At 38.5% G+C, this 13,815-nt stretch overlaps 1 protein-coding gene across 5 annotated transcripts in view; it reads right to left on the bottom strand.

The window, feature by feature from the left end:
* fat3b (FAT atypical cadherin 3b) overlaps positions 1 to 13,815 on the bottom strand; it is an 80,684-nt gene that overhangs the window by 42,983 nt on the left and 23,886 nt on the right. For 4 of the 5 annotated variants that reach the window (XM_008427214.3, XM_008427208.3, XM_008427210.3 and 1 more), the window contains 13 exons: positions 12,583 to 12,897; positions 11,489 to 11,699; positions 10,612 to 10,683; positions 8,521 to 8,657; positions 6,464 to 6,739; positions 5,219 to 5,429; positions 4,878 to 5,092; positions 4,566 to 4,724; positions 3,376 to 3,497; positions 3,070 to 3,252; positions 2,864 to 2,978; positions 2,479 to 2,748; positions 1,626 to 1,976 (listed from right to left, as the gene is read on the bottom strand). In XM_008427214.3, the coding sequence (XP_008425436.2) occupies positions 1,626 to 1,976; positions 2,479 to 2,748; positions 2,864 to 2,978; positions 3,070 to 3,252; positions 3,376 to 3,497; positions 4,566 to 4,724; positions 4,878 to 5,092; positions 5,219 to 5,429; positions 6,464 to 6,739; positions 8,521 to 8,657; positions 10,612 to 10,683; positions 11,489 to 11,699; positions 12,583 to 12,897 (2,637 nt within the window). Of the gene's footprint in view, positions 1 to 1,625; positions 1,977 to 2,478; positions 2,749 to 2,863; positions 2,979 to 3,069; positions 3,253 to 3,375; positions 3,498 to 4,565; positions 4,725 to 4,851; positions 5,093 to 5,218; positions 5,430 to 6,463; positions 6,740 to 8,520; positions 8,658 to 10,611; positions 10,684 to 11,488; positions 11,700 to 12,582; positions 12,898 to 13,815 lie in introns of those variants that run through there. The other variant, XM_081615268.1, reaches the window with a different exon arrangement.

The raw sequence follows: 13,815 nt of genomic DNA, 5'->3' as shown, positions 1-13,815 counted from the left end.
GTAACAATGTGGGCAGCAATAGTAACTGGTCACTTTCTATTAATTGGTTTTCCCACAGATTCCAATCTAAATAAAAGTATTCTAGTTAACTGTGAAGCCATAGTATGCCTACACATGGCCTCTCACAAAATGTGACCACAAGAAGGACAACTATCTGATGAACAGAAGCAAAATTAAAACAGAATGGTTAGAACAGAAATGAGGCAAGAGGGAGCAATGGCTTGGTCAAAGTCCTGACTTGCCTTGAGAGAGCTGTGCAAAAAAGTCCTCAAACCTCAGTGAGCTAAAAAAAAATTTTACAACACTGAGTTGGTGAATATTACCTTACTATCATAATACTCTGTGCCAATAGAACAACCATCAAACTATAAACCTCAGGAACCTAATAGCTGATAGTGTCTTGGTGGAATTGTCCATGTTTTTGCATCCTTTGAAGATTTACACTATTTGTCACATTTGATCTACCAATATTTTTACGATATTTTATATATGGCAGATACAAGGTTATTAAATTCTACAAACAAAAACTGCGGTAAAGATTGAACTCAACTTTTTCTACTCTCATGCCTAAATACAATCCAATGCAATCGACTGTCTTCACCTCGTGACTGAAGTCTAATTTGTACAAATAATTTCAGTACAAATGCAAGTATCGACAAAAGGCTTAGAGGGTGTGGCTTAGTGGCTTATTAAGGCACAGATTAGAAAACATGATTGAACAAACAGCAACACAAAAATAAAGTTAAAGTTGATTTATAATACACAATTCAAATAACATACATCAATGTTTGTGGTTGTACCATAGCAAATTGTGTGTGTGAATACTTTTTTTGTAAGACTCTATAGCTAAATTCAAGCATGCTCTTTCAACATTTGTTTCAAGAAGATTCAAGGCAGTATTTCATAGCAAAGATCAAGCTGTTTTTTCAGAGCACCAACTGTACAGGAGATCTAACATAAGCCACAAGGCAAAGAAAACCATCTGAACAAAATTTAAAGAACTTCACATCTTGACAGGATTTCAACGCAGACCCAGTAACAAACTGCAGTCTGAGTCACAGAGTAGCTGTGGAACAGTGTACATTGGTGCACAGGGTGAATCATAGAGGGAAGTAAACACACGTCAAATTTAATGGAAGGCTAATTCGACATACTAAAAGAAAATAATAAGAAAATAAATAAGAAAAAAAAACTTTCAAATTAAAGTGATTAACTGTGTCATAAATGCATATAAAAAGAACATAATCAAGATGAAACAATTAGTAGGATAAAATAATTACACATTATTTTCTTCTGTGATGGTGCTCTGATTCTGTCTTTTGTTGCAAATCAAACACAACACTTCCGTTTCCAGCAGTGTTTCTTCTCAAGAGCCCCAAAGCACTCACTGATGGCTTGTGTCAAGATGAGTTCAACTTAAACCCAAAAAGGCCCTTTGATCACCACTTGTGCTTTAAAGCGCTCAAGAAGAAGCACAGATATGAATTCTGAATGCTTTTTCATCAGTAGATTCACAATCTCACAACTGACCAAAGCAATATATGATCTTTCCCTCATTAGCATAATCTTTAGACACTCACACACACACGCATGCACACACAAATTTCCAGTCATTTAACACCCACCTGTACTTGCACAGTCACCCTCGCCACCCTTAGGATCTCATCTTCTCTGCTGACTTCCACCACAAGCTCGTAACTTCCCATTTCCTCACGGTCAAAAGGAACACCAGTGGTAAGCACCACTCCACATGTAGGCCGTATTGTGAACCGTCCTCCAGGGTTTAGCAGAGTGTATTTCAGTGGCTCGTTGAGGTGATGACCCACTGTATTTACAACAGTCACTAATGTGATGTCGGGTTTGTTCTCTGGAATGGAGGCTGAATATATGGGGCGGGTGAAGAGCAGGCCACTGTCAACAGCTTCTCTCACAAGCACGGTGACGGACGCCATGCTGGAAAAACGCCCGTCCCAGACCTCAAACACACAGCAGTGTTTTTGTTTCACAAAACAGCATTTCAGAAATAGCTGACAATAAAAAAGTTAACATTTGAATGTGCACTTGTTGAGAATGCATTAGATTCTTGTGTTTTAGGAACCCCCCCTTAAAAAGCCGCTTCCTACTTTGTATGGTGACATGAACATCTTGGGCTGTAAGTTCAATGATTCAGACACAGTAATTCCCTCCCCCAAATAAATCACAAATTCACTAAAGCTCCACTGCTGTGTAAGTAACTATAAACATTTTGCATGCTGAGGTACTTCTCCAGAGTATCTGCATAGCACAGCATGAGATTAAACAATGCTTATATCTGCCCATGTCTACAAATCCTGAGTCAATTCTGTAACAGTGGGATTCAATGCAGATATGATATGAGTTCATGTAAATTCTAAGAGTTTGCCAGTTGATCAAGTGTTCACTCTTCTCTGAGAAAATTGGTCCTATATGTGCCAAGACAAACTATAACTTATGACTTACCTTCACACTGAAGCGATAACGGTCTTTGCTGAGGTTAGGATTAGTGATAGTCACAACTCCAGTATTGCGCTGAACGGTAAAGTATTCCACACTGTTGTCCACCAGGGAATAGGCTAACTTGGGTGTGAGAGATTTTTCTTTGTCACCAGTCATATCAGGGTCTAAAGCCTCAACCCGGAAGACCTCAACTCCCACGTATGTTGGCAGTAGAAGGACTGTCTCGTAAGTGTCCTGAGAAAACTTTGGGGGTGAGTCATTCATGTTGATCACCTAAGACAAGGTGTATGTGGAGAGAAATGACATCAACTGTAACATCTGAAGAAAATAAAAGGAATTTTACTTTTTGGTAACAATGGCCAAGTCATATGGAATATGCAGTACTTGCCTTTATAATCACCTCTGCGGGACTGTCAGCACTCTTAGGTGGTTGACCACTGTCTTGAACATGAACCCGAAAATTGAACTCTGGATAGGTTTCGTAGTCCAAACTGGCAATGGTTCTGAAATTTTACAACATAATTTTTAAGAAATTGTTCAATTATATCAATAGTGAGCTAAATGGTCTTACTTCTATACAGCTTTTGCACCTACCGAATTGATCCTGTCCCAGAGTCCACACTGAAAAACATACGAGCGGTCTCTTCTATGATCTGGAACACTAACAGGGAATTATGATTGCGATCTTTATCCGTGGCCTGGATAACCAAGGGGTTACCGTCCTCTCCGAGTACAACACTGTTGACTGGAGCAGCTTCACTAACTGTGCCTATATATCTGTCAAGCGATAAGAGAAAAAAATGATTGGAAGGAACAATGCCCTTCTTAAATCTCTCTGGGAAATACTGTTATTCTAACAAGAGCTCAAACTTATTTGCCCATTTCAACCAGCTTTAATACCTTATTTTCTGAAATTCAGGTTGGTTATCGTTGACATCCACCACTTGGATGATGACACTGGTGCTGGCCTCCACTCCTGCCATACTCAAGGCACGCACCATCAGAAAGTAGGATGTTATTTGCTGCAGTACAACAACATTCACATGTCACATTTCTTGAGTGTTAGGGGTTTTAGCATTTGGTTTGATTGTGATTGATTTTTTTGTGTGTGTGTGGGTTATTCATGTTCAATAGTTTGTGTCATATTAATTTGTCCTTCAGTCTATTTTCATATTTTATTCTTGTGTTCCCCTTCCTGTATATTTATATTATTTCTTTACGATTATTCCTGTCATTATCTGTACTTGCCATATTCTGTTCAGTCTCCTTTGTCCATTATTGCTTGAGTTAATTTGTACGTAGATACTTTCTTAGTTTATTCTTTAGTTTTGTTCTGTCTACATTTCTAATTAGTTCCCTTAAAAATCACCCCCTCCTTTTGGTTTATTGTTTATTTGCGCTTAGATGCTCTCAATCCTGGTGTCATTCTGTAAGGATTTGAGTTTTTCCGTGTGTTTATTTAAGATTCTATGTCAGTCGAGTTTCCATGTTGTCCTGTCTACCCTTGATTAATCCCAGCTGTGTCTAGTTCCCTTGATTACCCCCTGTGTATTTATACCCACTTGTGTTTCTTGTTCTCTGTCAAGTCCTTGTCTAGACCGTCTAGTTGTCTCTTCTCTGCCATCTATTGATTACTGTTTACCAGTTGCTACGAGAGACTAGCTCCTAGTGTTTGCTCCTCTGTGCTGGCTGGATTTTAGTCCTTTTTTCATCATTAAACCATCATCACTACTCAACCACCTAATCTTGACACATTCTTGACCAATCTGAAGTCTATCCCCAATGAAACATTTTACACTTAAATAACTTTGTGACTCTGGACATCTCTAATCATTAGTGTTAGTTTTTACCATATAAAAACCTATTATAGCAATGTGGAAGACAATGACATCCATAAAAGGAAAAGAAAATGTCTAGGGTTAAGGTAAAATGTATTCCTTACAAGACAGTAACTGTCTGAAAGTGTATTTTATTGTTAGAGTACTTTTGTTAAAAGACTCTTAATTTGGATGTTGCTATTTACTGTGATGCAATGTTAAACTTTTCCTAGATTTTCGTAATAAAAAGGAAAAAAACAAACGGTAACAAACCTCAAAGTCGAGCAGTTTGCGGGTAGTAATTACTCCAGTGTGGTGGTTAATAAAGAAGCAGCGCTCCTCATTGCCCCTAACGATGTCATAAATGAGTGGTGAGCGGCTGAGGGCACTGAGAGTGGTCACGTATGTTCCTAATTTGCCATTCTCCATTATCTGCAGAAACGGACATCAGTGATACATTTTAAGCACCTTAATGAGTTATGTGCATTGGTTCATTTAGGTATTTACGAGCCCAATCTTTGTTTAATCTCCCCTCCCTGTCCCCCCGCAGCCACTTCACCTGTGAACCCATTGTTCTCTCTTTACCTCGGCCTGATACTCCTTTTGAGAGAATTGAGGTTTGGAGAAGTCAGAGAGCATCAGGGAAATGCGGACTGAAGCGGTGGCCATTAATGGAGGAAAGCCGCTGTCTATTGCCCGCACAGTGAGGGTGTAGAAGCCCAGAGAGGTGAGATCCAGGTCCTTTGCAATGAAGATGAGGCCTGTGCTATTATTTATGGTAAACACACCCCCTGTGTTGCCTGTAAACAGAAGATGGCAGACTTTATTAATGAGTAATAATGATAACAAAAATCTAATTACAAATACATATTCATTCAAATACAATAAAAGCAGAAGAGACAGAACAAAACAATGTTAAAACAAACCTGCTTCAATTGTGTATGTGATTTGACCATTAATTCCATTGTCTTTGTCTAGTGCTGTCACCTGCACCACAGAAGTACCAACGGGAAAAGTCTCATAGGCTATAGCATCGTATACGGTGCTTGTAAAGTACGGGACATTATCATTAGTGTCCTCCACTGCCACAAGGATGCGAGCCAGGTCACGGTTAAATGGAAACTCCTGATCCTTAACCTGGAACAGGAGAAAAGAGAAATAAATAAGGAAAAAGCTGTGGGAGGCAATGCACGAATAAAATGTTTTTTCAAAGCTATCAGACTTGTAAAACCAGGTTTTTCAGTGTGGACCAAACCAGGTCGACTGCAGAAGCCAGGTCTCTTTAAAGTTGCATCAAAAATTATTCCACCCCTACTGAAATTTAGGTTTACTGGCAAAATTTCAAAATTGTTTAGATGTTTGCAGTTACACAGCAAAGAACTACAAAGAGTATATCCCAGCTCAACACTAAGTCCTACTGTTATTGACTGATGCAGTCTCAAAATGATCTGATCCGCTGAACAGAATCCTTAAAACATTTGTAATTCTCAGATGCAAATAACAAATGGCTTTGGTGGACACTGATATTTATCTGGTCCGATGAAATCCCAAGATTTGGATTTCTCACAGGACTATGGCTCCTGGCAGCATAGTTCCACAAGAAGGCACAGTAAAAGGGCTCAATGCCTGAACTCCAAAATATAAAACAAAACCCAAAACCACAAGCAAATTGTAAGCTTCAACTGGCCTACAATTGGAAATTTTGATACTGTTTTGTAAAGCAATGAAATTAAAAGCTTGCAGGTCTAGGTATTCGGAAGAAGGAAGCAGATTTTGAAAGGAACAGCAAGTCTACAGTAAGACATGACAGTGGTTCAGTAAGGCTCTGGGACAGATTAGCTTTTTCTGACACTGAAAACCTTTAGGAGAGTGAGTTGGATTCAGTCAAGGATAAGGAAATCACAGAATGAAATGTAGCGCTGGCAGCTTGGTTTCAGAGACCCTGGAGTAAATGAATACAATAGTTATTTGACTTCAAGTACAATAAAAATGTCTTGTAAAATTTAAAAACATTGGTTGCAGAATGCAAATATGACGATTTTTGTAGACAAGAGTTTTCTGTGCATAAAAGGGGTCAACAAGATTCCTCAGGAACTCTGACAAGCATGTCGTAATAGCAAAAGGGTGCTCTCCAGAGTGCAAAGTATTCATCCAGCTGTATATATTCTTACCATAATAGTGAGGATGTGCTGAGTTCTGGCCTCATAGTCCAGTCTGTCTGCAGTGTAAACTACCCCTGTACCAGGATTGACCCTGAACAGTCTCATACTCGCGGGGTCAACACTCCCGTAGATGGAAAAGCTCAAACGGGCCCGTTCGTCCATGTCTGACGCTCTGAGTCGAAGTAGCTCAAAGTCAGATGGTGCATCCTCAGAAACACTGACATCATAGGCCGGCTGTGAAAAGACTGGAGGGTTGTCGTTGCTGTCCTGTACTCGTATGAATACCTGAGTAACAAAGAGGCAGAGAAAGGGAACTGGCAAAGTCAGCAAGCTGAGTGGAAATTGGGAACGTGTGTTTGAGTTATTGAATTTATTCTGCTGATGGGTTTTTGAATAAGATTTTTTCTTTTTCCCATATTACCTTCTCATTTACAGACAGGGGAACCTATTGAAATAAGATCTATTATTTGCAAGGAAAGAATTTGTGCTGCATTTTTGGGGTATAGGATTGGGTACACTATTTCTTAAATATAATGTAATGTGACCCAGGATCCACCAAGGTGCTATCAGTTATTTCCTTTACAACAAAGACCCATTAGGCTAGTCACGAAAACAAGAGCACTGGCAGTGGATAATACAAAGAGACATGGAGTGACTTGCAACAGTATACATACCCCTTGAACCTTTCTACATTTAGCCACAAGACAATCACAATGATTCATGTATTTGACTGGGATTCTATAAAAGATCAACACAAAATAGGGTATACTTGTGGAGTAATTTGAAAACCTTTATATTAAAATATAAAAACTTGACATGCGTTGATAGTCCACTTCTCTTGGAAACCCCTAAATATCCAACCAAATGCCTTCAGGTGACTTATCTCTATACTAATACAGCTGTTCTGTGAAGACCTCAGAGGTTTGTTAGAGAACATCAGTAACAAATACTGAATGCTATGGAACACATCAGACAGATCAGTGATAAAGTTCTGGAGGATTAAAAATATGTATTGGAGCACAGTTGCATCCATCATTCTAACTGTTCCCCAAAGCAGCAGGCCCAGCTGCAAACCTACCAACACATGGCCATCCACCTATTCTGACAGGCCAGCCAAGGATATAATTAATCAGAGAAGCAGTCAAGGAACCTATGGTAACCATGAAATAGCTGCAGAGATCTAAAAGTTAGGGGAGAGAATCTTCAACAAGACAACTATTAGTCGTCTATTTCAGAAATCTGGCCTCTATACAAGAGTATTAAGAAAAAAAACTATTGTTAAAAGAAAACCATGAGGGTTCCTGTTTACAGTTTGCAACAAAAGATTTAAAGGACACATCGAGCATGAGGAGAATCCTGCTCTTTTCAGATGAAACCAAAATGTAACTTTTTGGCCTACATGCAAAGCACAGTGCACTGACATCACCATTAATACATAATGTTCTCGGTGAAACATGGTGGTGACAGCCTCATGTTGTGGAGGTGGTTTTCTAGGGACAGGGAATTATGGTCACAGTTGGTGGCAAGGTGGATGGAGCTGAATAATGGAAAAAAAACTGTTAGGGACTGAAAAAGACTTGCAGTTTAGATTATCTACAACAGCAATACAAATACAGAAAGAGTTAAAATGGAGTCATTTTATCAAAGCATCTTCATCTGTTACAATTGTCCAAAGAAAATATGTCTGAGCAAGACCTATATTGCAAAAACAAAATAATTCTACAAATAATCTACAAAGCATTGACACAGAGCAGCTGAACTCAAGTACATGCAAAAGTTTTGTTTTCTAAAAACATAGAAAATTATGTGTATTTTTCTTTTACCTTCACAATTACTTGGTAGTGATCTATCATACAAAATTAAAGAAAAATACATTAAAATTTGTGAAGTAAAAATCTGTAAAAAAAAAAAAAAAGCTTATTTGATAAGAAATATTTTCTCTAAACACACTTATAAAACAAAATGAAGGAGTTAAAAACACTTTGAACACTTTAAAAACATTTAGTGCTGTACTGACATGTGTTTGATGTGGTTCTCCAGGAAGTGAAACTTTGTGCAAAGCATACCTGTGTTGCAGCAAAGCTGGTCCCATCTGTCACCTGTACTGTCATGTTGTACACTGACTGAATTTCTGCATCCAACGGCTTGGCCACGACAAGAGTCCCCACTCCAACTTGAAGGTCAAACTGCATGTCAAAGCTCCCTGGTATTACATAAACAGATGCACACATGCAGGGCATGAGTCATTTTTTGCATTCTGTTTGAGTGCTAAACTAAGGTGCTCTAAGGTATTACTGTGTAATTGTCTTGGCCAGATGCCTTCATCTGTTGCTGGAGGGTCTGTGAAATAAAATGAACCAAAATGCAATGTGATGTAGTGCTGAACCCACTTGGCAGCTTGAGAGCTGTTAACAGCCATACAAACATGTGTCTTATCACTCCAAAACACAACCCATCACAAAGATCAGAAACCCACGGCCGGGTCTTTTCCACAGGCGGTGAGTGTACAGTTTAGAGGCTTAATGTTTGATTAAAGTGAGTCACAGGACTGATACGTGTTAGGTATTCAGTGCCATCCTTCATCTCATCCTTGCTTCTCTCTTGAGACATCTTGGAGCTTGAGCTCCCCTCAGCATATGAATACTGATTGGACATTTTTCACTGAAGCTCTGATGCGTGTTGAGTGGGAGCAAACCACTAAGATTCACACGTTATTTATTTATTTTTCCTGGGAGGTGGGTTGGTCAATCTTACATGACAGGGGATCAATTTCACAGCACTTTGAAAAACAAAAGCTTGTAATCCCCAACAGGTTTCTTCCGAGTCTAATTCTGCCTCCCGGTTTTTGGAAATTATCTATACAAACATACCGTGTCACAACGTCTGAGCTGGAACTTTGATAAGCACAGAAGTTTTATTTCGATTAATTTGTGTTTCACACTTTTGTTACAAACCATGAACTCCTTTAACAATAGCACCGATCGCTGTCAGAACAGAATGAAAGGGTCAAAATGACCAACACAAGATCCACATGTATTGGCCTTTCTGGTAAGAATGTGTAAAAAGCCATGATGTTGAGTATTTTTTTTATTTCAACAGCCGTTTCTCACTCCAAGAAAAGTCCAACCATCCATCTGGGTACATTGATTTAAAACAATGACAAATGTAGTGTCTATGAACTTTTAATTAGTAATCAATGACTTCTCTGGGCTATAAACATATGACAAGGGCCAATTTCTCATAGTAACTCTTCAAAATAGAAAAAAAAAAACAATAAGAGAACAGGCCATTCATGTAACCCAGGTATGTGTTGATTTTCATAATTCAGAAAAAGGCTTCAAGAAAATAGCTACACACTTATAGTCATTTATATCTAACAACACTTTATCTAAACTAGTCAAGCATGTCTTGTGAAACATTATGTTCTTAAATGAAGGGTGTATAGTGAGTGTCTACTCACTGTGCAAACATATGATTTTTTTTTTCAATATGTAATGACCACCTGACCATCATGAGCTGAGAGATCACTGCTGCATATAATCTATAAATTCACCAAAAATGGATCAAATAAAGTTGAATTAAATGCAAACAGGCCATGCTTCCCATTTGTAGTGTTGAGGTCAGTAAATCTACAGAGATTCTGTACAGTTTAATATGATAAAATAACCTGTTAACGGTTTCAATTTGCCTAAAATGTGAATTAAAACTTTCTGTTGGTTCATATGTTAATATTTTATATATTTGTCATTATCCACTAAAAAGGTAACCATGGATGCCTGTGATTTATATTAAAGTTGATAAAACATCATGCGGTGTGCTTGTAAGTACTTTGTAAAAATACACTTTGATCTGGAGAATTGTCATGAGGTGGGAAGCATTGGAGTTAGAAGCACACTGTATCACAACACAGCCACATTTATTCAGTGAAGCAGGAGCATTTCAGCTGAACTAATGAAATAAACCTCCCCTGCCTGGACAGAGAAAACAAACTGGTGCAGTTTGAGAATGAGAATCCTTTCTCAAACTTAGATCAATCAACACTGCCTTCAGCTAAACAAAGTCCTCGTGTTGTGTGCTACACTTCCTGAATCTTTGAACTCCTCAACACCTGAGGCATTTAGGCAAGAGATGCGGAGCAAAATTAATTTGGACCAGACCTGTGTCAAGAGAGCAGTTTCGTCCACATTCGTTCTGTGGAATGTAGAACATTTCTCTGGCAAGCCGGCCGCCTAAACAGAAGGGAAATACAAACACAAAACGATCAATATTTATGAAGTCCAATTTTACTTTTGTTTTGAAAGCCCTGAATCATCTACACGCAGTGTTGCAAAGTTAAGATCCTACAATTGTCTTGAAAATTATTGTGTTAGTAGAGATGGTGATGCGAATACATTTAGAAGAAAAATAATTTAGATCATGATGTTAAAAGTAAGAAAATACTGACTTGCAAAGCAATTCTGCTATTAGTGTGAGAAAAACAAAAATATTATGCGTATTTATCTGTGTTAAGAGAGACAATTATCAAACAATTATCTCTAAAAAAAAAAAGGCCCCGAAATAGGAGGAAGATATGATTTAACAATACACTAACCAATCTAATTACTTGAACTTAAGAAGCATAATGCATCGACAACATATTAGTTCTTCATTTACATGTGGACACCGACAATTACAATGTTAAATTCTGGTTCCATGTGACACATGGTTTGTTTTTAGATTTGATGAATAGGTGTTCTTGATGATGTTTAGTTTTGTTAACTGAAAAACTGGACTCAACTAAAATTTGTATAAACCTATGAAAGCTTTGAAAATTGCCTGTATTTTATTGACACCCTTCAAAGAAGATTAACATAGTCTTGTTTCTGTACGTGGATTTATGTATGCTCTAAATAAAATGACAAAAATATGTTCTGCGCAGCACCTTGACTAAGTATGATGACAGAACGTCACTCTGAACAATAACGCATCACTATTTGGCCTTTTCCTAATCTTGTATCATGATATTTTTTTTGCAACTCATGTTAATATACTTACCAACAATACTAAACCAGACAGGTGTCGTTGACTGGCTGATAGCCACCACTCCCACCGGCTGAGCAACTGCAGATGTCTCTGAAATTGAGAAATTATAGGACCTCTGGGTGAAGAGCAGGGGCATAGGCGAAGGGACAGGTTTGCGAATCCATTCAACATTGAGTTTGACAGTAGACCACAACGATGGAATACCACTGTCCTCAGCTTTAATCTAAGAAAAGAAAAGATACGAAAAAAAGAGACAAGCGTACACAATTTCATAATTAGCCTTATAACTTCAAAATCTAGGGTTAGTACTATATGCATGTAATCAGGCTAAATAAACTAGAAACTACAGCTTAAAGAGATAAATGGGCCAGCAAGTCTATAAATAGCTCACCTCACATTTCACAACTTATGGTAAAATAGCTAAAAAAAATAAATCATTTGATCTAATGGAAGAGCCTTTAAGCCCACATGCTTGTAAATTTTATGGGATGCTCGCTGAGTTTTCAAGGAGAGAAAATCTGGGTGTTGCTGTCCATGTTAATGAAAAAGGCTACCTCATCAACTGAGACATGAGCTCTCATCCAGAGAAACAAAAGGAGAGCGCAACAATACATGGCACAGTGGGGCTGTGTGTAGTTAATCAGTTAATCAGTTGTACAAAAAAATGAAGCGTCCCCAGACAACTGGCACAGCCGCTGTAATTTGACCTTGTGTTTGAGATGAGAAAAGTTTGAAAAGGGACCAAAACAAGAGCACAATTTTGTGGATGTGGAAAGCAAAACAAGATGCGAAGACGGAAATTGTGCTGTATATCTTATGGTGCTACTGCTGAGTTTATTGGTTGTGGAAAATTCAAAATACCTGGACTTGTGCCAGTTTAAAAATGGAAAATGCATTTTCTTCTGCTAACTTTGCCAGGTTGCTCAAGAAAAAAATGAATTAAAAAAAAATGTAAATCAAGGAACGGGAGCAACTTTGTGCTTAAAATCGCTTCCAACTTTATCTCTACCAAGGATCTTCCAGGCCTGCTATTTATGCGTATGATTTACAGTTTTGTCAGCTACGCTGCTAACTGCTGTGTTTTATAGTTATTATGAAGCACTCACAGTGAGGATGTCATAGCTGCCTGCTGTGACCATCTTCTTTGAGGACACCATACCGGTCCTTGGGTCAATACTGAACTTTTCATCCTCGTTCCCATCAATAATGCTGTATGTGATGTTGCCGTTTGCGCCCAAGTCACGGTCATAGGCAAAGACCCGATAAACAGGTTCACCCCGTTTGTTTCGGTCCCGTTCAGGCAAGCTGATGCGGTAAGTGACCTCAGGGAAGGTGGGCGAGTTGTCGTTTTCATCCTCAATGTGGACTATGACCCAAACGGTGGACTGGCGGGTCGTCACCGGGCCGTCGATTACGGTGACCTACATTGACAGCACACATGCAAAGAGAGAGAGATATGATATAATGAGAACATGCTTTGTCATTTGTGAGGGATTTTCTTTGCAAGTGCGTGCATTTATTGACATCTTAAATATTGCTTGTGCTGTGTGAGTGCAGGGCCACGTGGGGCCGAGATCCCGGGAAATCTCTTTGTATTATTGATCTGCCTGAAGCAGAGCCAGAGGTCTGATCGCTGATCAATTGGATCAGATAAGAGTGAAAATCATTGTTGCCAGCCTGACTGCTCACAAGACTATTAATTACAGATAGGCAGCATGAGTTGGAGTGGAAAACAGTGGATAGCACAGATGGACCAGCACTTCTGCTGAAATTGGAGGTCAAATGTACAAACTCATTTAAATGCTTTCATTGCATGTCACTGTTGTCTGATAAACTCATATTTCAATGTAGATAGAAACACAAAAAATCTTTAAAATATGAAAAATAAATTGCGTCCATCAGCACTGAACATGTTCTAAAATACACTTTTAAAATATAGGGCTTTATCCCATGACTTTCAAAATCAGGCATGCACTATGGATGATAGCATTGATTAACCTTTCATCTGGAAGCCTGTCACTGTCTGATTCTGTTAACACAGTGCTGATGTTTTTCTTGCTTTCTTGACAAAAAACATCTTGCTGAATATGAATGTTGTCTCCATTCATAGAAGAAAAAAAAAAGAATACTCTCGCCATAGAGATAATCTAAGATGGAAATATAAGATCTGTGGAAGTAGTCTTCCTGCTGGAAACATGTTTTGCCCCTGTGTGACAAAACAGTTGGAGTTTTGGGTGAAGTTCAGGGCAAACATAGTTTATTCATTGGCTCTAAAAGACAGTTGAACAAAAAGTTAACAGTGGTTTTGTTTATGTGCAGGAGGTTTATTGAGTAAAAGA

This window comes from Poecilia reticulata, chromosome 14 (genome assembly GCF_904066995.2).
Source record: "Poecilia reticulata chromosome 14, P_reticulata-male-v2, whole genome shotgun sequence".
Taxonomy (NCBI): domain Eukaryota; kingdom Metazoa; phylum Chordata; class Actinopteri; order Cyprinodontiformes; family Poeciliidae; genus Poecilia; species Poecilia reticulata.
This window is presented reverse-complemented; position numbering and strand designations above follow the sequence as displayed.